This window comes from Staurois parvus, unplaced genomic scaffold, assembly GCF_062004578.1.
Source record: "Staurois parvus isolate SC_StPar_1 unplaced genomic scaffold, SC_StPar_1.0 ptg000763l, whole genome shotgun sequence".
In the NCBI taxonomy this organism is placed as follows: domain Eukaryota; kingdom Metazoa; phylum Chordata; class Amphibia; order Anura; family Ranidae; genus Staurois; species Staurois parvus.
The window spans coordinates 640,962-665,962 of record NW_028318559.1 but is presented as its reverse complement, the minus strand read 5'-3'; the positions used below and the strand labels follow the sequence as shown (position 1 = coordinate 665,962).

The 25,001-nt window shown below is 41.1% G+C and overlaps 1 protein-coding gene across 1 annotated transcript in view; it reads left to right on the top strand.

Moving 5' to 3' along the window:
• Window positions 1-25,001, top strand: part of LOC149444920 (RUN and FYVE domain-containing protein 1-like) — a 233,999-nt gene that overhangs the window by 178,326 nt on the left and 30,672 nt on the right. The window contains exons 14-15 of the mRNA XM_089654398.1: window positions 3,774-3,893; window positions 12,506-12,635. Coding sequence (XP_089510524.1) covers window positions 3,774-3,893; window positions 12,506-12,635 — 250 coding nt within the window. The remainder of the gene's footprint in view (window positions 1-3,773; window positions 3,894-12,505; window positions 12,636-25,001) is intronic.

Genomic DNA, 25,001 nt, shown 5'->3' with positions numbered 1-25,001 from the left:
TTTCAAAAATATATATTTTAATTTTTTTTTTTTTTAATCCATTTACAAAATGCTAAGGCAGCAAACTGAAGAAAAATCTAAATCAAATCAATATTTAGTGTGACTACTTTTTTGCTTCAAAATAGCATCAGTTCCTCTAGGTACACATTGTTTTTGAAGGAAATCGGCAGGTAGGCTGTTCCAGACATATTGGAGAACTAACTACATATCTTCTCCGGACGTAGGCAGCCTCTTCTTTACACTGTAGATAGTTCATAATGATATTGGCTGTATATGTGGGGTCGGTGTCTTGCTGCACAATAAATTTGGGGCCAGTCACATGCTTCCCTGATGGTATGGCACAATGGATAAATATCTGCCTGTATTTCTCAGCATTGAGGACACCATTGGTCCTGACTAAATCTTCAACTCCATTTGCAGAAATGCAGCCCCAAACTTGCATGGAACCTCCACCATGCTGCACTGCTGCCAGCAGACACTCATTATTGCAAGATATGTTACAGAATAGCCGGCAACTCATATCCTTGTCATATATGCTTCAATTTGTGGGCATCCATGTTTAGGGCAGTTTTATTTTATTGTGCTGCTCTTGCATTAGGATGCTTGCAGTCATATTAATTAGTTGAAGTTTTCTCTTTTTCTTATTTTTTACTGCAATCCTATTGCTTTACTTTCACCTGCAATCATTTAAAATGAATAACCATTTTAATTAATCATGTTCCGTCCCTATTTTTGTGGGATGCTATGTTATATAAGTTTGAATTTTAGTTTTTTTTTTTCATGCAAGCTTTGACAAAGGCTGTGGCCGAACCGTGTCAGCTTTTATGGATTCTATGTCCTCTACTGTGTGCCAATTAAGCATTCATGATAAGGATATGAGTTGACGGCTATTCTGTAACATATCTTGAATCTAAAAACCAGCCTGAGTACCAGCACTCCACTCACTTTCCTTTGATGAGCAGTAGAGGTTGGGTGAGTTGTTGACTACTCATTATTGTACTGCTCTTCAGCCCTTTGGCAAACAAACTGCCTCCTGTTATAGCCAAATATGTTTGGAACAACCTACCTGCCGAGATCCTTCAAAAACTGTGCATAGGCAATGTGTGTACCTAAAAATAATTGATGCTGGTTTGAAGCCAAAAGGGGGGTGACACCAAATATTGATTTGATTTGGACCGCTTCTGTTCATTTACTTTCCATTTTGTTAATTGAAAAAAAAAAAAAAAACTATTCTATTTCTGGAAGCATTCTTACTTTACAGCATTTTTTCACAACTGCTGTTAACTTTTGCACAGTTCTGTATATTTTTGAAACACTCCCACACTTTCCCAATAAGACAGACAGTAGAATATTTAGAAGAAAACTTAGTATAAGTTGGAGTTTCTAATGGTAGTAAAAGATTGCACCCATGAAATAAATATCTCAACATAGAGTGATGATTCCAACCAGAGAAATGTTCAAATAAATATAGACTGGGATGTTGAAAGACCATCCAGATCTTTAGGATATTGGAATGTTGTGAAACCCATTCTAGATTACTTCCTCCTCCAAATTAATTCCCAAAATATAGCCAATATATCTTTAATGGGACCCATATGGGGGAGTTAGATAGTATAATCAACATTTGGGTCGTCCACACAGTTTTGATCAAATTGATCCTGCCTATAACAAACGAGGTTTACACCAAGTTTGACATTTTGACCTAAACATCTGGAGCAAAGGAGACATAGTGAGCTCTATTAATAGAGGAGGTAATATGAATGCCCAAATAGGTAATCTGTCATACCACCTTTACATTGCATAGGGAGCCTTCACATTTTTCTGGAAGAGGATCCAAGGGGATAAGCATGGATTTCTGCAAGTTAACAGTCAACAATCCCTCTAGTATCCCTAGCCATGGCCATCTTGAGTAAGGGCAGATGATCAGGCATGCAGACAAGAGGGTGTGCTTAGCCCCCCCCCCTCCCCTCCTCCAAATGAGAGAAAAAAGCCCATGAAGACTCATGGGATGTATGACATCATTTTGACCTAGGCAAGAACCCAGAAGCAACTAAAGAAAAAAAAAAAAGTTTAAAACAAGTAAATATAATATACAGTACCTTTCAATCTCTTCATTAATGCTAGCATAAGCATAATGCAGGCAGCATAAGGGTTAAAAAACAGTTTCATGCTGTTTGAAAGAACTTCGTTGCACAAATCAAAATAAGAGGAAAGCCAGAAAGTCCTTCTAAGTGCAGTATTTCCAAATGTTTATTACAAGTAATGATTAAAACCACTTACAAGAAGGATGTAAGACCCAAGCTTGTAGATAGCAGCAGGGCAGGCTCGTGTCACTATTTCCTGGATCTCGCTGTGCCGACCTGCAGCTGTACGGGGGCTCAGGAAGCAGTGTCAAGATGGCCGCCATTCTTCCTGGACCGCCATGGAGCACATGCCGTCCGCGTGGAACGCACAGTGATGTCAATTGTGGGTGGGGACGTGTTTCAGAGCATACTCAGATCGTTCCTTTATCAAGACTGTGACCCACGGAGAGCAGAGAAAGGTTTTATAGAGGGAGAGGGCGGGGGCAAGGTAGTACCAAAGGGGAGTGGTCATGCCCATATATGTCAAATATAATAAAGCCAAGCAGAGACCGTAGGCGGAAAAACAGTGACAGGATCCCTGCTCAATCGACTAATGTTAATAGGATACCAGGAACTATAAGTTACAATAGAATTACAATTAATATTAAAAGTGTTAGCAGAGGTACACAGTGGTGAAAAAATACGACTAGTACAGACCAGTTACATACTGGGAGCAATAAATCATGTCAAAACATAGATTATAGCGTCGTGTCTTAATATCATAAGAGAAATGGCATGCAAAGTAAAAAATCACATATAGAGGATATCTGAAAATAAAAATAATTACTTTTATCTATGGATTACTCACTTGTCAATGATGTATATGGACAGAGAAAAAGACCCCCCAATGGTATATTTATATACTGATCAAGTGTGTGAAATCTGGGACCTAAAGAGGGGGAAATCAGAAGGATAATTTAAACTATGTATTACAACAACCATCATTATCTATTTTATGGTACTAATCTCGAGCTCCTCGTTTAGGCCACCTGGGGATAGTACATCCAAGGCATAGATCCAATACGTCTCTCTCTGACATGGATGCTGAGAAGCGCTTCGGCGAACATCGTTGCTTCATTGAGGATGGTAAGCATATACACAGCGTTCCCAGACACTTTATGGAATATCATGCCAAGTCTAGCGATGGACTTAAGGTCTGGGTAATCAAAGCCATACCTGATAAGCTTCCTACAGCTGAAAAATTCCAGCGTCTATGTCAGAGAGAGACATTTTGGATCTATGCCTTGGATGTACTATCCCCTGTTGGCCTAAACGAGGAGCTTGAGATTAGTACCATAATATAGATAATGATGCCCTCTTCCAGCTGTTACCCTATCTCCCTCTCTTCCAGTTACACTTTAAATCAAAATGCATATCTCCTTGTACAGGAAAAGCTTGTGTTCTGTTTGTACATACCCTAAACACTAGGTGTTTTTTTATTTGTTTTGGTTTTTTTTTTGTGTAAATGCATGATGTGCATAAACAGTTGTTCATCATGTAATTGTATTTCTGTACCTTATTCCTGTTCTTTTAAATGTCAAAATTAAGAGTTTAGCAGATTATGTTGTCTTGAAATCCGAGATACAAGAGTACAAGATGTTTGTTTCTGATTCAATAAATATATTTTATGCATTTGTGTATCATTGCCAGATTTAAAAACTCTGAAAAAGCAAGACAAACAGCTGAGGAAAACTGTGTTAAAATGAAAAAGGAGTTTGATGCCAAAAATGAATCCTTACAGCAGCAGCTTCAAAAACAGGATGGTCGCTGGTAAGAAAAATAAAAAAAATAAGGCTTATAATAAACAATGGAATTTTGTAGACAAACATTACATTCCAGTTGCTAAATGGAATATAGCAGACACATTTGTTACCTAAGAAATTGCATTTTACACAAATTTATCCAGTTCTACCTACATTGTCCACTAATACTTAATGAACAGGGAGCCAGCTTTGCATAAGCCAGAATTTTATGTCAGATTAGTCCTTAAGCATTTAACCATTAACAAAAACTGAACCTGCATATCTGAAACTTTAAAATAGATGTAATCCCTAAACGGATGCTATTTAGTTTGCTAAAGCACAGTGTATCTATCAACATTTGTTCTTTTGTTTTGTAAAATATTATTTTCAAGTTTTTGTTTTTTTCCTTTTTTTATGATTTTTTGCATCTCAGCACTGCGGATCTCCTTCAGCCCTGTTCAGCCACATCCTGCACTCGCTGTAGAATTAGGTGCATAACAGGACTGGCTTTTAGTTCCTTTTATAATAAGTGTTCTTCCACTTAATTTCTAATGATTCCTCCACTTCTCCTTCTGATGACAAAATCTCAGAAAAGATAAAAGCATGCGTCAAGGAAAAAAAACTAAATAAAAACAAAATATACAGTCCTTGTATTAAATGCATGTTCCCTTGTGTTTTATCCCTTTAAAGACCCTGCAAGTACAGAAAAATATCTTCTCACATTTAGGACCCTATGTATTCAGGGACAAAAGCCCAGAATGCAGAATACTGTACGTACATTCCAGGCAGTCATCCCTGAATGTGTTAAGCCCCATCCACTGCAGCATATTTCAGCCTCCCTTAGCATTTGACAGGTTGCAGGCGGCAGGGCTGGGTGCTATCCCTGTGCCTCCTGGGCGCACTAAAATGCCACAAGTGCATTTTAAATCTCCCTTTGAAATAATTCTATGAATTTATTTTAAGTAAACTTCTCAAATCTCAACGTTTTTTGTGAAATGGAAGAAGCTGAATCAAGTGCATTTATTTCTGTGATATGGTAGACCTTTGAAGACGTATACGTGTAGCGATTGACAACAGGGGTTTTTCCTATCAAGACACTGTTCTCAAAAGTGTATCCATCACAAGGGCATAATATATTTTCCATTGATTAAAACACACCAAAGGTAGCATTGGATTAAACTAAACTAAAGGGTGAAAAATTTATAGATTATCACATAAATAGAAAAATACCAGTGTGTTGATAATATTGTACAAAAAAAATGTACAGTACATTTTGACTACATGAATAGCAATAGATGTCTTACGCACATATAAATACCCTATACAATTAATAATAGTGTACAGCCCCGATAAAAAAATCAAGTGAACTGCTGAAAGGAAGTACTTGCTCTTATATTCAGTGTGTATCCACTTGGCATCTGAGAGACCCTCAATTATAGGTAGGTCAGGATACTCCTATGAATACTAATTCAATTTCTCATAATTGCCTGGTCATTGAATAAATAAATATCTTTTACTCCCCAAAGCCAATGCTTCTATCCTCAAATTTATATAATGATTTAAAAGCTTGCATAGTATAATACCACTTTTTTAAAACATCGAAATCTGTACATTGTAAATAAGGCATGTTTTCTGAGTGCATGTGTTGCACTGAACAGTGAGAACATAATTCATAACCGCCCATGTGTATTACAATTCCTGCATTCCTCTACAGCAGACATGTAGCACGCTATCGTCTTCAATCAAGCATTAGCAATGATGTCAGTTAGTCATACCGACTGTTGCTTGGCACCCATTTTCCAGCTTTTTTCTTTACGGAGACTGGAAGCACTCTCTCTGCTCGCCCCCAAGTGCTTGTTAAGCTGGCAAGCACAGATGGACAAATCTCTTTTTGTGGCTCTTATAATCTGGCAGCCAGCACCAGCAACTGTGGATGACAGTTTTCTGTCTGATGCCTTTGCTTTCCAATCGAGGGATCTTGGGTGGATGGTGACAGGGCCACTCACATAGAGCATTTCATCCAGTTTCTTGTATTCTGACAGCTGACCCCAGTAGCTGTCATAAAATCTGTACAGCAGTTGCATCTCATTTGATGCAGCTGCTGTATGGCCAACAATTTTTCATCTGGCTCCTTCAATTATCAAACTTCATTCTCTGCTTGCTTGTTTGTTTTCACTCCTCTCCCCCCCAACCTTATTTCTCGCCTGCCCCGTGCATCCAGCATTGTCCTGCAGCTAGCCATTCTTCAGCTGTCTGTGCCTGTGTCTTGGTGCCACCATCTTAGTCGTTCTCACTCAGCTGTTGGACATAATCCAGCTCTGCCTTCCAGCTGCTCTGTGAATGGGCTCCCACATCCTCGTGGGATATGTGACACAGACATCCCAGGAGGCAGCAGGAGCACTTTTGCCTTGGGGATAATAGTAATGGGTCATCTGAAGGAAAAAAAAAATAGAGATGGTGCAGCGCCAGATACCTTACAGTGGAACTTCTCAGAAGATTAATTCCTGCTAAATCACTTCAGGCTGGCTCATTTTGCAGGTATAGCTTTGTAAAACATTTTTAAAAAAGTGCCTATACTTTTTAAAATCCAGTAATACACTGTCTCACCCTGCTCTACATGTGCTCAGTTGCTCTCTATTTTTTGGCACTTTGCCAAAATTTGCAGCCACAAGAGGCCAGTCTATACAGCCAATCTACTGACAGCCGAGGAACCAGGAGCAATGATGGAGGCAACTTACAGCACACACTAATTTTGCTTTCAGAATTATTAATGTGGAATGTATGTTCCTTGCTGAAGAACATCATATATTATTTTTTTTTTATCAAGTTATGGGTAAAGTTCCACTTTACGGCAATTTTCAGAGTGATGTTCCACTTTAATGACTCAATTGATAAGTGCTTGGCAGCCCTTTCCGGGGTTTTGTTTGTTCTAGCATGTCCTGCTCTACACCTGATCCTGGCTGTGACTTTACTTTGTCAAACCATGTCTAACTGGCTTAAACGTCTGTGAAGAGATCAAGTCACTGGTGAGGTTAATTCTTTGCTTTTTGCTTTTTTCCAAAGGTTTTACTCTAACCTGTTTATGTTTTTCAAACAGAAAGTGGATATTTGCCCTATCGCAGATCCCAAAGCTCTGATTTTTTTTTTCCATTCTCTTCAGAAATTCTGAATGAAATCCACCCGACCTCCCTCCACCAGGGAGACTTCTTGAACAACATACTGTATCTCTTTTTAGATTTTTCAGTGATTGGAGTATCTGGGGATAATCCTAAACACATCTAAGGCCAGAGTCTAACTTCTGCAAAAGAAACTTCAGGAGTCTCAGGTTCAAAATCTTCAGCCCAGAAGCCATCCAGTTCTCCATTTCTGCATTAGAGTTCTGGGATAATGGTAGCCTCCTTTGAGGCAGTCCCCTTCACCCAATGTCACACCAAACCTCTGCAGCGCAACATTCTGTCATTGTGGGAAATGTTAGGCCTGTCTCTGGACAGGCCAAACTTGTTGAAGCCAAAGACCAGGCTATCCCTTTGACGGGGGCTCAGGAACCAGGTTCTGGAGTTGGGGAAGTTGTTTCTTCCCTTCCGTTAGTTTTGCCTGTAGAAGCAGCTCAGTGTTATCCTATGTGTCCATGCACATTAGCACAACTAGAGGCATATTTTATGCTCAGCATTTAGAGGCAGGAAAAAGAACCCTTCTGGTTTGTGGTACAGGCTGTGCGAGTTCTGTGCTTCTTTTGTAAAAGGCTCAGTCTTTTGTGTCATCTTGGATAGACCCCTGAAGTTTGCCCTGGCTCATTCTACCATCTCTAGGCGGCAGACCATCATGCAGGTTTATAGCTTTATGGATCAGTTTTCACCTTTTCTTGTCAAAGTTCACCCTCCTATATCTGTGAGTGCTTTTTAAGTTATTCTCCATAATGCTATTGTTTTCCATATTTGAAAGGCTGCCACCCAGACATCTTTTCACACGTTTATCAAGCAACGTTTTGTTCTCATTTAATTCCAGCTTCGATTGGCAGTGCCCAGTTGTATTTTGCTGGGCCTGTTGGTCATGGTAAAAAAAAAAAAAGGGCATAACATGGCACACTTCTAGGAATATATAAGTTCACAATGCCACTGGAATAAGGCTGGTACAGTCTATTAGTGCCCAATGTATAATATGGGATACCTGGGTCAGTGACTGCTGCTAGAAGAAACTCTGTAGGCAGAAGCAAAGGAGAAATGAGCAGTGCCTTCTGAGTTTAACATTGGCTTGTTTATTACACAGAGCATAAAATTGTCAACTTACAGGATAAAAGGCATGTCAAGCGCTCATCAATATGTTGTTGAAAGTGCTGTGTTTGCCGGTCCCACTGTGTGTACAGTGGTGTGGAGTATTCGGCGGTGCTGGTGTCTCCCAGCACTTCCTGGATGGTCCGTGAACCCTGGAAGAGCAAAGATAGTGTTGGCACAGGAAGCTGTCAGCGATAGATATGCCTTTTATCCTGTAACACCCCAGTCACATCGGGTGCAACTTGGCATGCGATTTGCATGCCATGCGACTTACAAATCGTATGCCAAGTCACACCGCATTGTCCGCTGTTAGAGCGGTCATATCGTTGTGGTTCCGATTTGGTCGGAGCCGCACCGATTTCTTAAGTAGTGCATGCCCTACTTTTGTTGCGATTTGCATAGACATCTGTGTCAGATGTCTTGCAGACTGCAACTGAAATCTGCAGGTCACCCAATTTTGAAATCGCGCAACTTCACTGTAAGTCGCACAATTTCAAAATCGGCTTTGATGTGACCGGGGGCTAAGTTGCCAATTTTATACTCTGTGTAATAATCCAATGCTACACTTAGAAGTGCTGCTCTTTTTTCCTTTTGCTTTTGTTAGTCATTGTTCACTGTGTTGCCCACCCTTCAGTTGGACTGCTTTTGGAAACCCTAAAGGTTTAGGACTTCCTGTGTCTCTAAATAGGTGAGAATTAAAATAGAATTTTTTTTGTACCTAACGTAGAATCGTTTTTTTTTTGGCTTCTCTTGAAGGACACAGGTCCCCGCTCTGTGTTATGCTCTCCATATTGCTTTATGAAAAAGAAAATGGAGGAATAATAGTTAGTAGGAGGGGGTTATCCTGGGCTGACCTACGCTTTTTGTTTGCCAGTGTCCAGTCCCCCTGTAGGCAACAGCATAAACCTAAGGTTTAAGACTACCTATATCTCCTGATGAACTCCCCAAGAAATTTTTTCAGTGACTATACTCGAAGCAATCAATTTTACAGTGAGTACAAAATCCTATTTTATGACTCAAATCATTAAAATATGGATATAAAAATCCCTAAATAATTAGAGGAGGTTTTGATCCTGTGTTCACTGGTGAAGGAACCCCTACTGGAAGGGCCTGAAATGTGCCCAACAAACTATTGGAATGCAGGAGCAAAAAGTACCTATTATCCTCAGACACTCTTATTATCCTCAGAGCTGCTGAAAGGACCTTGCTCGCCAATGCGCATTGACTTCTGATGATTTGGATTTCTTTGGGAGGAAGAGTTACTGTTTGTAGATGTATATTGAACTGGGCTCCCAGATGGATTGAGATGGATCAAGATGACTCTTTGATAAATTCACAATCCATCTGAACCTGGCCAGGGTGTCCCCCAATATCTGCAGATGACTCAATAGCATGTCTTTGCTCTGGGATAACAGTAGAATGTCTTCCAATTAGTGTAATACCTGGATCCCTTGAAGTTTTAAAGGGGTTAGTGTGACTATTAGAATTAAGGGGGAGAAGGATCTGGGAGTTTTGGTAGATCACAAGCTGCGGTTTCTAAAGCAAGCAAAATCCTCTCTTATATTAAAAGAGGTATAGACTCCAGAGAGAGGGATATCATATTACCCCTGTACAAATCATTAGTAAGACCTCATTTGGAATATGCAGTTCAGTTTTGGGCACCAATTCACAAAAAGAACATTGGGGAACTGGAGAAATTACAGAGAAGGGCAACTAAACTGATACGAGGCATGGCGGAGATCAGCCATGAGGAAAGATTAGAGGAACTGAATATATTCTCTCTTGAGAAGAGGAGATTAAGGTGGGATATGACCAACATGTATAAATACATCCGTGGTTCATATAGTGAACTCGGTGTAGAGTTATTCACCCTGAGGTCATCACAGAGGACAAGGGGGCACTCTTTACGTCTTGAGGAAAAGAAATTTAATTTCCAAACATGGAAAGGTTTCTTCACAGTGAGAGCTGTGAAAATGTGGAATAGACTCTCTCAAGAGTTGGTTCTGGCCAGCTCAGTGGATTGCTTCAAAAAAGGCCTGGATTGTTTCTTAGATACACAGAATTTAACTGGATACTAACATTTATAGACAAAGTTGATCCAGGGAATACCTCTTGGGGGATCAGGAAGGAATTTTCTTTCCCAGCAGGAGCAAATTGGATCATGCTTTGCTGGGTTTTTTTTGTCTTCCTCTGGATCAACTGTGGGTATAGGATTATAACTTTTTTTTCCTATGGTTGAACTGGATGGACTTTTGTCTTTTTTCAGCCAGACTAACTATGTAACTATGTAATTGGATTAGTGTTTGCACATACTGCCAAAGAATCTAAGACCTGTGCGGATCTATGGGAACTTTTGTAAGAAGGAAGAAATTACAAGGCTGCTGTCTCTTGATTATCCAGAAACGACCATTTAAGATGGTGGAAAGTGCCCATTGGTCTACATTTGCTCTCGCCCAAGCCTGCCAGAATGTCTTCAATCTTGATCCCACTCTGCAGACTTGGATGAGCAGCCCATCAAAAAAACTTAAAGATTTCTTGAAAAGGAGTGATAGCTTTAGCTTTGGCTGCTTTTAGGAATATAGCATGGGAACCCGTCCAATTTCTTCTGAACATTTCACATGAACAATAGGATCTAACATTTTTGTTCTCCTGCTTGAAGGTGGACTTTCTTTTCCTATATCAGTCTTGGGGAATCCGACTGCTTTTATCGCCTGCTAATGGCCATGTTAAATTTTTCTCCAAATAATGCTTTGCAGTCATATGGTATACAGCAGCAAGTTTGTTTGAAAGATGGGTCTGCTGACTATGGTTTAAGCCACAATGTCTTCTTGGTTGTGACCAAATACAATGTACTGTAAATCTTGCTGAGCAGCAAATAGCATTAATGGATGCTTCTGCAATAAAGTCTGATGAGAGCTTCAATTCATCCAGAGCTGGAATATTGTAATTAAGAGACCATTCCTGTTTTAAAGCTGATTCAGTGTTATATGTCCATACTCTGGCAATAGAGACCGATGTAAAAGCCTCCACTGGCCTACAAGCTGCTCCAGCTGCCTGGTATGCCTTCTTTAGATCCGGGTCTATTCTGCGATCCAGCACATTATAGAATGACACAGCGTCTTCTAAAAGTAATGTAGTATTTCTCACCAAAAAATCGCTACTGCATCTATTGTAGCAGGAGAGTCAAACATATGTGCATCTGCTTCCAAAGGTGGATACAGCTTAGGCAGCCTATTGTGGAATACTGGCCTTTAATCCAGTCTTCCATCAAAACTAAAACTAAATCCTTAATCTTCTCAATCAGTTGAGGAAACTTTTTTCCCTTTTTTACTGGGAGTCTGCACCTGTTCCTCCCATTGAATAGCTTGTTTAACAGGGACAACAAAAGGCTCAATAAGGGCAAAGTGAAGGCATGACATACAGGGTTGTAAGAATAAACCGTTCGTCAAAAAAGGTGCTGTTTGAATAGCCATACTTGCTAGCTAAATAATGTCACAGAGAAAACTGACCAAAAACACTTAGTGGTGACTCACAATAGCAGAATAGAAGGAAGACAGAAGGAGAATCCTCCCACAAGGAAGAAAGCAGAATACTGCCACCAGTAGGACCCCATGGAAAAATAAGGTGTTTTGTGCATGCACCTACTACATACATAAGGAAGCTCCATTACCATAGAGTAAAATTGCTGCCAACATGTGCATATGCCTGCAAGCATGAGCATAAAAATGTGCATTAGCATACTCGCCAAACAAATGGTTACAGTGTGCGCCATACTAATGGCCACACTTGCGCACAACATAGCAATTGAACAACATGTGCACACCTTGCAACCCATCAGAAAACAGGAGGAGAAACAAACTACCCGAAGTGCTGCCATAGATAAGAAGAGAAAATATCAGAAAGGCATGAAGAAAAGTTAAAGAGAAAGAAGCAAAATTCCACAACTGCACTGTCAAACACCAGTCTAGAGACAAACATATGTCTAAGAAAATTCACAGAAAAACAGAATGCCTTATCTTATTGGTGCAATTAGTAGCCTAAGATTAAGGACCTCAAACAAAAGAGCATGAACCTGAACAGAGGAGCCCAATTCAGCTGAAGCAAGATGTTAGTAGATTAGATCTTGTAAGTCTTGAGGACAAAAAGAGAAGGGTGAGCCTGGGCTAGGGCTTAATCTTTTATAGAGTTATGATTGGTCCTGTGGGTTGAAGGTGGTCAGAGCTTCAGCAATTTGTATGCTGCCTTGAAGGCACTAGAAAAAAGATATTATGGTGAGCACATAAATCCTATTTTTCTACTTTATGAATGTTAATGTCATTAAAGTGAAGAAAAAAAAAATGTCCTTGTCTGACTGTTTTTCCTTTAATAGTTCCAGTTTAGGGAATGAACTGCGATTAGAAAAAGAGCAACATGAATCTCTCCGAGCAGAACTTCAAAAAGAAAAAAACCTCAACCAGTCTCTACAAAATGAATTGCTACAGTTTTCACTGTTAAAAAAGGTATGTCTTGTTCTTCCCACTGGTTACGTGGTATTAAACCCAAAACCAAATATTTAATTTATTGCAGCTTGCCAATCATTTAGATGTGGTGGCTGCATCCATTTTCTTTGGCTTTTTGCCTCTGTTTTCACTTGGTGATCTGTCCAGTAACATGCCTCCTGTATTTGTGGGACACCACACTGGAAAACTATAAGAATGAGAACAGGACACAACAGATAGCAGCATTGTCAGTCTGGAAGGGGGGGGGGGGGGAGGGGTCATGTTAAATGTACCAACAGATTTAAGAACAATAACTAATTGAAGCTAAACTCCAGCTCACACTTTATAATCAGTTACAGCAAACAGGTTATTTTCATTTGGAATAAAGGTTTTACATGAATAAACAAAAGCTGATCATTTTAACCACCCCTGCCAGTATTAAATGGTCTGGCTCATCCCTGTAAACTGTTAATATTCTGCTGGAGAGTTTGAGCTTTTATAAAACAACAGTTTTGCTGTCCAGATCACCAGATGAAAGTAGAAGAAAGAATGCCTAAAAATAAAATGAATACTGCCATCACATCTAAGAATTGGTAAGCTGCAATATAATAAATGCTTGCTTTTGGGTTTAATACTGCTTTAATCTACCATTCAAACATAAAAGTGTTAAAAGTTAACCATTTTTGTAAACTGAAATATTATAAATGGATTGTAATAGGAACAACCTGGGTTGCAGTATAGGGACTAGAGCTTTAAAAGGTCATCTTTCCCCTTACCCAACTTCCATCTTGGCAATAGATTCTGTTACGTTCATTGACGGACACAGCTCTTCTGAATCTCAACCATAAATTTATACTGCCACCTACAAGAGTAGGACACTAGGCAGAAAAAGAACACAGCACCGCCTATAGGCAGTTCTAGCTGATATAAAACTCCCTCTCTGCTATAGGCAATCCAGTTTTTTTTGTGCTTAATGTTGAAGTAGGAGCTAGCTCCCTGCTGGGACCTGTGGTTCCATAGTGTTTTTCTTTTTTCCTGGGATTTTTTCCTTTGGAGATCTTCAGTCAAATGCTGGGCTGGGCAACAGGCTAGATAATCTAGTGTAGTGCTATTCCTGGACAGCCAGGCAACATGCATTTTCAGCAGGCACACGTAGTCAGAAATCCAGAAAATCCAGTTCCTGGGCTTGTTTTTTTATTGAGGGGTAAAACAACTCGGATGGGGATAAAGGATTATGAGCTGCCCAACTTGAATTGGTGAAATGACTTGAGGACAACTTCCTACACAATATACAAGATAAATGGATCCCAGATGTTACATAGCTAAATAGTTAGTCTGGCTGAAAAAAGACAAAAGTCCATCTAGTTCAACCATAAAAAAAGGTTATAAGCCTATACCCGCAGTTGATCCAGAGGCTTCTGTGTTGGTCCTTGTGGCTGATGGATGCACTCTTTTCCTCCAGTGTAGAGAATGTTACCCGGTGAAGATCCCTCGGGCTCTCAATACAGTAGCCATCCCCCTGGGTGTGCATACGCCGGCTAAACAGGGAATGACAAAAGGGAGCATCCTTTTTTGTTTTTTTCAATATGCTTTGCAGTATGTTGACCTTTTCTTGACCTTCTGGAGAGATGGACCTAGTCTCCTGGAGTAGTCCCTCCTTCTTCCAGGTTGTCTACAGTAACTGGATATCGGTGGAGGGGGTCTCCCTTCCTTAAAGATCTCAAGGACTGCAAGGCAGGATCAATCATCCACCATATGCTTCCCATTACAGGGCTGGCATTGCAGCTGTATGGCCACAGCCCTGGTGTCTCGGACACATACTGCATGGAGCAAAGCTATTACCGCTCAGGCAAACGATCCAAATCAAACCAAGGCAGGTGCAGACTCTGGCTCGCCACCACACGTGATGCAATAGGAAGAAGGGTTAGCCGCAGACCGGAGGATTGATGAATAATAGCAGACATTTATCAGCCCATAGGACACACAAAACACCAGGACATGTGTACAGAACTTGTTAATGCATTTCACACGATCATGTGCTTGGTCATAACAAAGAGAACATGGAGAATGCTGTCTTATATACGCATTAGTGAATGAGAAACACCTGTCTTAATCAGTACTCTCAAATCCTGAGGATACACCTACTGATACAATGTAACAAAACATATCCATTGTGTCAGGAAAAAATAACAATGACAAAAAGAGGGAGAGAAAAGAAAAACAAAAAACGGAGGGGAAAAAAAAGGAGAGGATTAAAAAAGTTAAATTGTAAGTAAGAAAAATGCAAACACAAATGTGTAAAGTGAATATCCCCATAAAAACAAATACATATGAGCATAAAACCCACATGTGTAAATGATCAAAATACAAATAATGATCTGTACAAAAAATGCATGTCTACTTGGGATAAAATCGTATAATCCATACATATTCAGACAGAAGTATATCAGAAAGAAGCTTCATCAAAAATAGAACATCAAAAAATGGAAAAAGAATCCTAAAGGAAAAGAGAGAAACCTATTATGGCAAAGCACTGGAAAAAGAAAATGTGTGTATATATTTCATATAAATAGGAGCGTATGCACATAGATGTACACATAAAATGCATAGTGCACCTAACTGCACATGTAATGCATCCAACATATAGACTAAATGAGATATGAACAAATATATATGTAAAATAATTTAATAAATGTAGTAAAGTTGTGGATGCATGTATATGTGCACATATGTACCTAAATGCAAAAGTAAAGGGAACACTGGACAAATGTTCTCTATCAGTCATAAAAATATGTATTGTCCCATTCGTGGTTCAAACCCTGTGGAACACGTGTACTCAGATGAAATATCCAGAATACCTTCATTTTGCATAACTGCAAAAACGTATCAACACCTCTTTTTTTTTTTGTCAGATTTTTTCAATGACCTGTACCTGTACTGCCATAATATGACGGACAACGCTAGTAGAGAGATATCTTTCTATGCTATGTAGATGTTCATAAAAGCAATTCCTTAAACGTCTAGTTGTACTTCCCACATACTAAACGTGGCAAAGTTTACAAGTGATCAAATAAATCACGTAAGTGGTATTACAATTAAAGAAGGAAGAAATACTGTATTCTTTATCGTTGACAGTAGACTGAAATTTATTGCCCTACAAAATGTGTGTGCAACATGGGCAGGAAAGCATACCACAATGATAGTTGCCTTTGAAATGCAACTACGTTGTGGATTGTGCTTGTGTGGCACTGTAGAAACTGGAAGACAGAGTTACCTGTTGGCATTCATGGTTCCCTCAATGAACTGTAGCTCCCTAGTGCCAGCACTCATGCAGCCCCCCCCGACCATGACACCCCCACCACCATGCTTGACTGTAGGCAAGACACACTTGTCTTTGTACTCCTCAACTGGTTGCTGTGACACACGCTTGACACCATCTGAACCAAATACGTTTATCTTGGTCTCATCAGAACACAGGACATAATCCATGTCCTTAGTTTGCTTGTCTTCAGCAAACTGTTTGTGGGCTTTCTTGTGCATCATCTTTAGAAGAGTCTTCCTTCTGGGACGACGGCTATGCAGACCATTTTGATGCAGTGTGCGGCATATGGTCTGAGCAGTGACAGGCTGACCCCCCACCCCTTCAACCTCTGGAGCAATGCTGGCAGCACTCATACATCTATTTCCCAAAGACAACCTCTGGATATGACGCTGAGCATGTGCACTCAACTTCTTTGGTCGACCATGGCGAGGCCTGTTCTGAATGGAACCTGTCCTGTTAAACCACTGTATGGTCTTGGCCACCATGCTGCAGCTTAGTTTCAGGGTCTTGGCAATCTTATAGGCCATTTTTATGTAGAGCAACAATTCTTTTTTCCAGATCCTCAGAGAGTTCTTTGACATGAGGGGCCATGTTGAACTTCTAGTGACCAGTATGAGAGAGTGAGAGCGATAACACCAAATTTACACACCTGTTCTCCATTCACACCTGAAACCTTGTAACACTAACAAGTCACATGAAACCAGGGAGGGAAAATGGCTAATTGGGCCCAATTTGGACAATTTCACTTAGGGGTGTACTCACTTTTGTTGCTAGCGGTTTAGACATTAATGGCTGTGTGTTGCTATTTTGAGGGGACAGCAAATTTACACTGTTATACAAGCTATACACTCACTATACATTGTAGCAAAGTGTCATTTCTTCAGTGTTGTCACATGAAAAGATATAAAAAATTTACAAAAATGTGAGGGGTGTACTCACTTCGGTGAGATACTGTATATATTTGTTCATATCTTGTTATTTAGTGTATATGTTGGATGTATTACATGTGCAGTTAGGTGCACTATGCATTTTATGTGTGCATCTATGTGCATACACTCCTATTTATATGAAATATATACACATATATTTTCTTATTCCTTTTTTTTTTTGCCAGAATATTTTTCTCTCTTTTCCTTTAGGATTCTTTTTCCGTTTTTTGTTCTATTTTTGATGGAGCTTCTTTCTGATATACTTCTGTCTGAATATGTATGGATTATATGATTTTGTCCCAAGTAGACATGCATCTTTTGTGCATATCATTATTTGTATTTTGATCATTTACACGTGGTTTTTATGCTCATATGTATTTGTTTTTTGGGGATATTCACTTTTACACATTTGTTTGTGTTTGTATTTTTCTTTAAATTTTCATTTTTTAAATCTTTTTTTTTTTCTCCATTTTTTTTCTTTTCTTTTCTCTCCCTCTTTTTGTTGTTGTTATTTTTTCCCGACACAAAGGTTCTGTATGTTTTGTTACATTGTATCAGTAGGCGTATCCTCAGGATTCAAGAGTGCTGATTAAGACAGATGTTTCTCATTTACTAATGCCTATATAAGACAGCATTCTCTTTGTTATGATTAAGCAGGCGATCGTGTGAAACGCGTTAACAAGTTCTGTACACATGTACTGGTGTTTTGTGTGTCCTATGGATCAGTAAATATTTGCTACTATTCATCAATCCTCCAGTGTGCAGCTAACCCTTCTTCCTATTGCATCACGTGTGGTGGCGAGCCAGAGTCTGCACCTGCCTTGGTTTGATTTGGATCGTTTGCCTGAGCGGTAATACCTTTGCTTCATGAAGTATATGTCCGAGACACCAGGGCTGTGGCCATACATCTGCAACACCAACGCGTTAACAAGTTCTGTACACATGTCCTGGTGTTTTGTGTGTCCTATGGATCAATAAATATTTGCTATTATTCATTAATCCTCCGGTGTGCGGCTAATCCTGCTTCCTATTGCACATACTGCATGGGCCAAGGTTCTAACCACCGGTCAAGTGGTTTAGGTGTATGGGGATCTGGCAGACTGGTTGGTCAAGGGCCGGAGGTACTGGGTGTTGTACATCCCCTTATTCTGCCCTGCTCCTTTCCAAGATCTCCATCTCAGCAGTAGACTTTTGTCAGGTGCCTTGGCTGATGGCTGCTGTCCTGACTACTGAACAGGTCTGGTGTATATGCCCTTCTGGGGTAAGTAACTCCTTGGAGAGGACTTTCTGGGAGGCCTGTGTACTTTCCTCCTGCATGCCAAGAGGGGAAAGGAACTGAGTTGGTAATCATGGACTAACTTTCCTGCCCATACAGAGGTTTTCTCATTCCCTTGGCTCTTTGTACTAGGGATCCATACCCTTTATGGCCCCCATGGGTAGTGACTAGAGCTTCTGGATCCAGAGGCCCTCCAAGCCCACTGAAAGCCTTCCTCAGCATGAAGGCCGGGTAGAGAGTCATGTTTTCCTTGTGTATTTTGCTGGAGCTTGGGCCTGTGGAAGTTCCTCATTCCAACTGAATGGATCCACAAACTGGTAGCATTTGGCTACCAACTGGTGTTTTGTTGTTATCCATCAGAGAAATTCTTCCCCTCACTCCTCACCTCCTATCGTTGAGTGTTTGGACCCTGTATGGGGAGTATGCCTGGGAAAGAGTGGCTCTGGGGTTTTTTCACCTGTTCATGGTTCCACAGGTCCCAGCGGCTGCATACCTGCACGATTCCGTCTACGAGGGACATCAGCGGTCTCTCTGCTTGACAGTGTGGGATGCTCTCAGTCATTTTTGGATGTTTGCGTTCAGGGGCAGTGCGGAGGCTGGGTGGAAAAACATAAAAAACTCTATAGCACAAATGGAGAAAGAGAGTGATTAGATCCCAAGCAAGAAGCCGTAGTCTCTGTATGGTAGATCCAGCTGTGTTAATCCACTACTAAAATGGCTGCAGCTCTTCTAACAGGTTATTGGATGCCTCTGAGCACTAAAACAATAAATAAACAGAAGGCGCCGCCATCTGAGTGTATCAATTCAATTAAAAACAAGTAAAGGGAAGGGTTAAAATGCACTCACAAGGATGAGAGTCAATGGGCATATCATCAGTTCTTATTCGCTGGCAAACCTCAGTGGACAGCGGATGGATGGATGAGATGTATCCTTAAAACAGCTCTGCAGGATAGGTGGAATAAAGCTGGACTCTGTCATAATGTAAATTAAGTCCATATGACACACTGTGTCTTCCTCCAGTAGCAAATATAGCCACACTGGAACACTAGCAAGCACTAGGACCGGAATCAGAAGTGATGTCGGGATGTATTGACGTCAAAGCATGATGAATGGTAACATGTTTCAGAGTACACAATTGCTCCTTTGTCAAACCATGAGGGTGGCTGATTGGTTAGTACTTCCGCCTATCTGCACTTGGGTTGTCAGTTTTTGGAGTTTGCATGTTCTCCCTTGGCCTGTGTGGGTTTTTTTCCCACACTCCAAAGTGGCCTTGGCTCCCCAGATGTTCTCCAAGGTGCAGGCTCTATTTCTGGCTGAGACACTGGGGGACTGCTGTGCCAGGTTGTCTGGACACGTACTCCTGTGGGCGGACTCACAGGCCGTGCTGATGGACGATGTGGCGATCACCATGTGCTCCTGCTGGTCTCTGACCTTCTGGTAGTCTGCCCTGAACCCTGACCAGAAGTCTGGGGTACCTAGGTCTGGTTTCCGTCTCGGAGCAGGCCAGGGTGTTTCTTCCAGTGGACTGTCTTTGGAAGCTTTGGCCTGTGTTCCAGTTGCTCTAGTTCCGCAGGTGGTCCTCCTTGCAGTTGGACATACAGTACATGCTTTGGATCTGCTGGTGTCTACCTTTGAGGCAGTTCCATCTGCGCAGTCTCCTGCGAGAGTTCTGCATAGGGTAATCCCATTCAAGTGCGACTTGTCTACAGTATCCTTGGGCAACATGATGTGTCTCGGGCCTAGTCAGTGAGGGCCTCCTTTCTATGGTGACTGCATGCTCCGACCCTGCCAGGTGGAATATCCGCTCTCCCTCTCCTCTTGATGGTTGCCAGCCTGTTTGGCTGGGGTGGAATCCTGGATCTAACATCAACGCGGGGCTGTTGGTCGCTGGAGGAGCCTTGCCTACCTGTTTATGTTCTGGAGCTACAAGCAGTTGGGATGAACCTGGTGCACTGGATAAATCTCAGGGGGCTCTCAGTCAGGATCTATTCAGACAACAATGCCGCGGTGGCCTATATCATTCATCAGGATAATAAATGTGAGCCATGTGGCAGTAACACTGGAGGCATCCTCCTTTCTGCGGTGGGTGAGTCAGCAAATTTTAGCACCCTCGGCTGTGCACACCACCAGTGTCATGAAGTGGCAAGCAGGATGTCTCAGTTGTCATGGGCTGGATCAGGGGGTGTGATCTGTGCACGTGGATAAGTTTCATCAGATCTGCCTGCGCTGGAGGACCCCCGATTGCATTCCTCTGGTTGTCCACACAGGTGGGTGTCGCTGTTTATGACAGGAGCCCGGCAGGTACAACAGCTGCGCTGGTGACACCATGGGCTTTGTATTGCCTCTTGAGCTGTTCCATGTCCAGCTGCGCTTGCTAATGGCCAGAGGAATTCCGCTTGTCCTGGTGGCCCTGGGCTGGCCTCGTAATCCATGGTACGCCGCCAGGATGTGACTGGTCACGGACACTCCATGGCAGTTGCTTGTTCGGGAGGATCTCTTGTCCTGGGTTCAGTTTACCATTTTTCCTTAATGTCTCAGGCTGCAGGCATAGCTATTGCATGCTAAGTTTTTGTGGGACTGGGGATTGTTGGATCAGTGATCCCCTCCAGGTTGCAGGTGCATACCTCTACCCTTAGGAAGGGTGTCCTTGCTCCTGGCAGGCTTCTTTTGGCCAATATGTGACTCTGGGTGGCCATCCGCTTTTTTCCTTCTCGTTGGCTTGGGTGTTGGCCTTCTTCAATGGGGCATTCACAACCCCGTGTCTTGAGGACCATTGGGTTCTGGTCACTGCCCTTGTTGTCCTTTGTCTGCTTTCTGTGGCCATGTGCTTGAACTTTTATCCTACAGATTTGTTGTGTGGCACCCCCTGTGCGTTCCTGTCATTGACATGGGGGCTTGCATTCGAGCCTTTTTGGTCCTTCCAAAGGCCTCCTTTTGAAAGCATCCCTTTGGGATATCTTTCCTGATTTCCTTTCTCACCAGGTTGCCTTTTGGTTGCCAATGTTTCCACATGTCGGTGTTGTGATTTGCCCACCCCTCTTTGAGGCACTGCTTTGGGACGTCCCTATAGTTTAGATTCAGAAGAGCTGTGTCAATCAATGAACATAAGAGAAAACTGGATTTTTTTGTTACTCGACATAAAATCCCTTTCACTGAATTAACTGATGGACACAGCACCCACCCCTGTGTTGGCATTTATACTTCTGACACTTCTTTGTAACTAACTGGAATGCCTATAGCAGAGAGGGGATGTCTACCAGCTAGGACTGCCCATAGGTGGTGCTGTGTTCTCTTTTCTGCCTGATGTCCTACCATTCTGGTCTCCAATCAGCAATATGGTCAGCCAGCAGAACTGTCTGATGGGAGAGCCCAAGAAAACCGTGAAAGGCAATGGGGTGGGGATTGTCCCTTCCCACTGCTTGGAAAAATGATCCAGCAGCTAATTAGCTGCTAGGATTCCTTTTACATGAAAGCCGACTGCCAGCTGCGGTCCAGGATGATGCCTGTAGCTGCAGGCATCATCCTGGTATAACTACTCAAAGACCAGTGATGTACCAGTATGTTGCTGGTCCTTGGGAATATATGTAACAGCACAGAACATGGGCATATGATGAATCGGGTCTATGGACCAATATGGCCGCAATTCATTCTTTTTTTGTACTGTCGATGTTGAGGGTTAGTCCCAAAAAAGTTTTAAATTCAGAAACTGTGATAGGTTTCCATGTGAATTGTCTGGCAAGAGCTGAATTTGGGTGGGCGGACATATATTGTTGTGTGTGTGTGTGTGTGTGTGTGTGTGTGTATAGACTGCTTTGGCCCACAATCAATTGACACAAATCTTCAGTGAAAAATAGCAGAGGGGCTAAGTTATATTACTGACAGCGAACGGGGCTGATCCTGCTAACACTGTGTTTTTGGGAACACTATACAAAGGAGGCACTAGTATAGTTCTGTTTGTGATCAATATATTGATCCATACAAATGCTATACGCGGTGATCAGCGACCTATAGCATGAGTGCAATAGTGTGCAAGCAATCTAGTGCTAGTTGACCCTGGCTGGGAGAGGAGCTTAAAAACCCTTACACAATCTGATGTTGCTAGTGGCAGTAATATAGTGATCAGTGAAAAATTCTATATACTGACACTGTACTAATGGCACTGACTGGGTAACGGAGTGATCAAAGCGTTGATAGGGGCAATCAAAGGGTTAAATGTGCTAATGTAATGTGTGTGTTTAAAATGTAGTGCTTTTACTCACACTTCAGTGTTCTCTCTTCTCTCCCTGGATCGATGGGCGGGCAGGCGGTCGGCAAGTAGTTTACAAAAAAAACTGTTTTTTATTTGTATTTTTATTTCTTAACAATTTTTATTTTTTAAATACTTTTATCAGAGTAGTACAATGTTACCATAGTACCATTTTACTGCTGCGGGGGGTAGATCAGGGATTATTTTTTTACACTTTGCTTTGCAGGAGAAAAGATTGCTCCTGCAATGCACAGATTATTGCTCCTGCAATGCAAAGCTTGCAAGCAGCTATTCTGAAGAAATAGCTGTTTGTTTCCATGTGCTAGGTGAATATGTATGGGAGAGATTTCCTAATTATCAGTCAGCTGCTGCATCTGCAGTGCTCTGAGGAAAATTGCAGGGTCTGCATCCCTTTAGACGTGATTTCTCTTTGGGAGCATCTCTCCAAAAACAACATTTTTGTTGCAGGGGATGCCAAAAATATGGCGTATCTTAGTGCAGACTTTTGGGAAAATCAGTAAACCAATCACACAAGCCAAAAATTACATTATTGGGGGCATTGTGTACACAATCTGTACACTCCCAGGCTGCCATATTGCATTGCATTTTACAGAAAATTAAAACACTGCAGATTGAAAAGGAAATATCATTTTTAATAACATTCAATTACAATATGACTTGTGTCACAATTGTATATGCTATATAATTTTTTGTATTTGATGTATTATTTTTCCACAAAAGTGGAGTTATCCATCAAGTGGAATGTTGCATCAGGCATGCTTCTTGTGACATCACCACGCTGTAGACTTAAAGGGTAACTCCACTTTTGTGGGGAAAAAAAGTTAGCAAATACAAAAATTAATAATATAGCATTTACAGTTGCGACTCAAGTCTTATTGTATTTGACTGTTATTAAAATCAATTCAATTCAAATTCAATTTGCAGCGCTGTAATTTTCTGTAAACTGCAATGAATTATGGCTACTTGGAGGCAATCTGTACACAGGTGGTGTACAGAACACCCTCTGAAAATGTAATTTCCTGCTTATGTGATTGGCTTACTGATTTTCGCAGTCTGCATTATTGTTTTTGACATCCCCTGCAACAAAAATGTCATTTTATTGAGATACTCACAAATGGAAATCATGTCTAAATAAATGCCAACCCTGCAATTTTCCTCAGTAAAGCCCTGCAGGTGCAGCAGACGATTGATGATTATAAAATCACTCCCATACAAATTCACTCTGCACATGGACACAGAGAAACAAACAGCTATATCTTTAGAATAACACTAGGTAGGAATCTGCAACAAAGTTTTTTAAAATCCCTGCAATGTAGATCTCCCAGAGGGGAATGTTTTTTTTTCTCAACAAAAGTGGAGTTACACTTTAAAGGCTAAGTTCAGCTTTAAGGAAAAAATAATAAACAGACATACAGTATTTTTGCAGGAAAAAAGTGTGCTTTTAATATCTTTTCCCACAGGAACGTGCATAGCACTGCGCCTGCGATGAAGTAAAAATATATGTATCCAAATTTGCTACCAAATTAAAGTCCTATTTGCCCCCCTTTTGAAGAGATATGCAATACTATAAAGTAGACTACAAAACTCAAAATATATAGTGCGTGGTACTGAAACGGGGTCCTACCACTTCTGAACCACACTAAATAAGTACGGTGCCAACATGGACACAGACATGGTGCTTTCAGCTATTGACAGTCGTAATGCATTCCCTTGTTTCTGGGTCATGCCACATTCCCACCAAGTGACTAGGGCATACTAATATAGTATATTTGTGCACAGAAGAGGTAGCTGAAGATATTGGTGGATGCAATTTTTACCAAGTCATCACTGTGTTTATTTTGCTGCCGTGTGCATTTTAAAAAATTAGGGTTCAAAGTCCATGTTATACCTTTTGCCAAAAGCCTTGAGGGGTCTGCTTTTTTAAATAGTCATTTTGGGGTAGTTTCTGGGGTCCTGCCACTCCTGAGCCACTACAAATGCAGTTCAGTGACAAAAGCTGTCGTGCCAGTTTTCAGCCAGTGACAGCCAGAATGCACTATATTGTTTCTGGGGTCTGCCATGTTTCCCCTTTGTGACCAAGATGTACTTATGTGGTGTTTCCATGTATAGGAAGAGTACTATAAAGTATGGTATCAAAAGGAAAGTACTGTCTGTACCCAAAAATAATATTAGGATTGACTAGGTTGGTGGTCTTATTGCTGCTGCTTTGTTTTGCTATGTATCACATGCCCAAAACCTGAAGAAAAAAATGGACTTATAGGTTAAAGGTGCTGGGACTCAAATGGTTATTCCATTCCTTAGATGCTATGCCGAGAGAACCCCCACACCTATCACCTGATGAGACATATGATCCACAGCAGTTGCACATTATTTAGGTAATTGATCAAACAGACATACCTTGGCATTATATCTTGCAACAACAGTTTATTCGTGTCATATTTTAATAAACCAGCAGGACTAAGTACTCAGTTACTTGTTTGCCTGCCTAATTCAGTTCCATGTCACCCTGGAGGTTTATGCAGTATTAGTTTTCTGCCTCCAATATCTGGGTTGTTGTTCCATGTACTGTTTTAAGATTCTTTTGCTGTTAAAT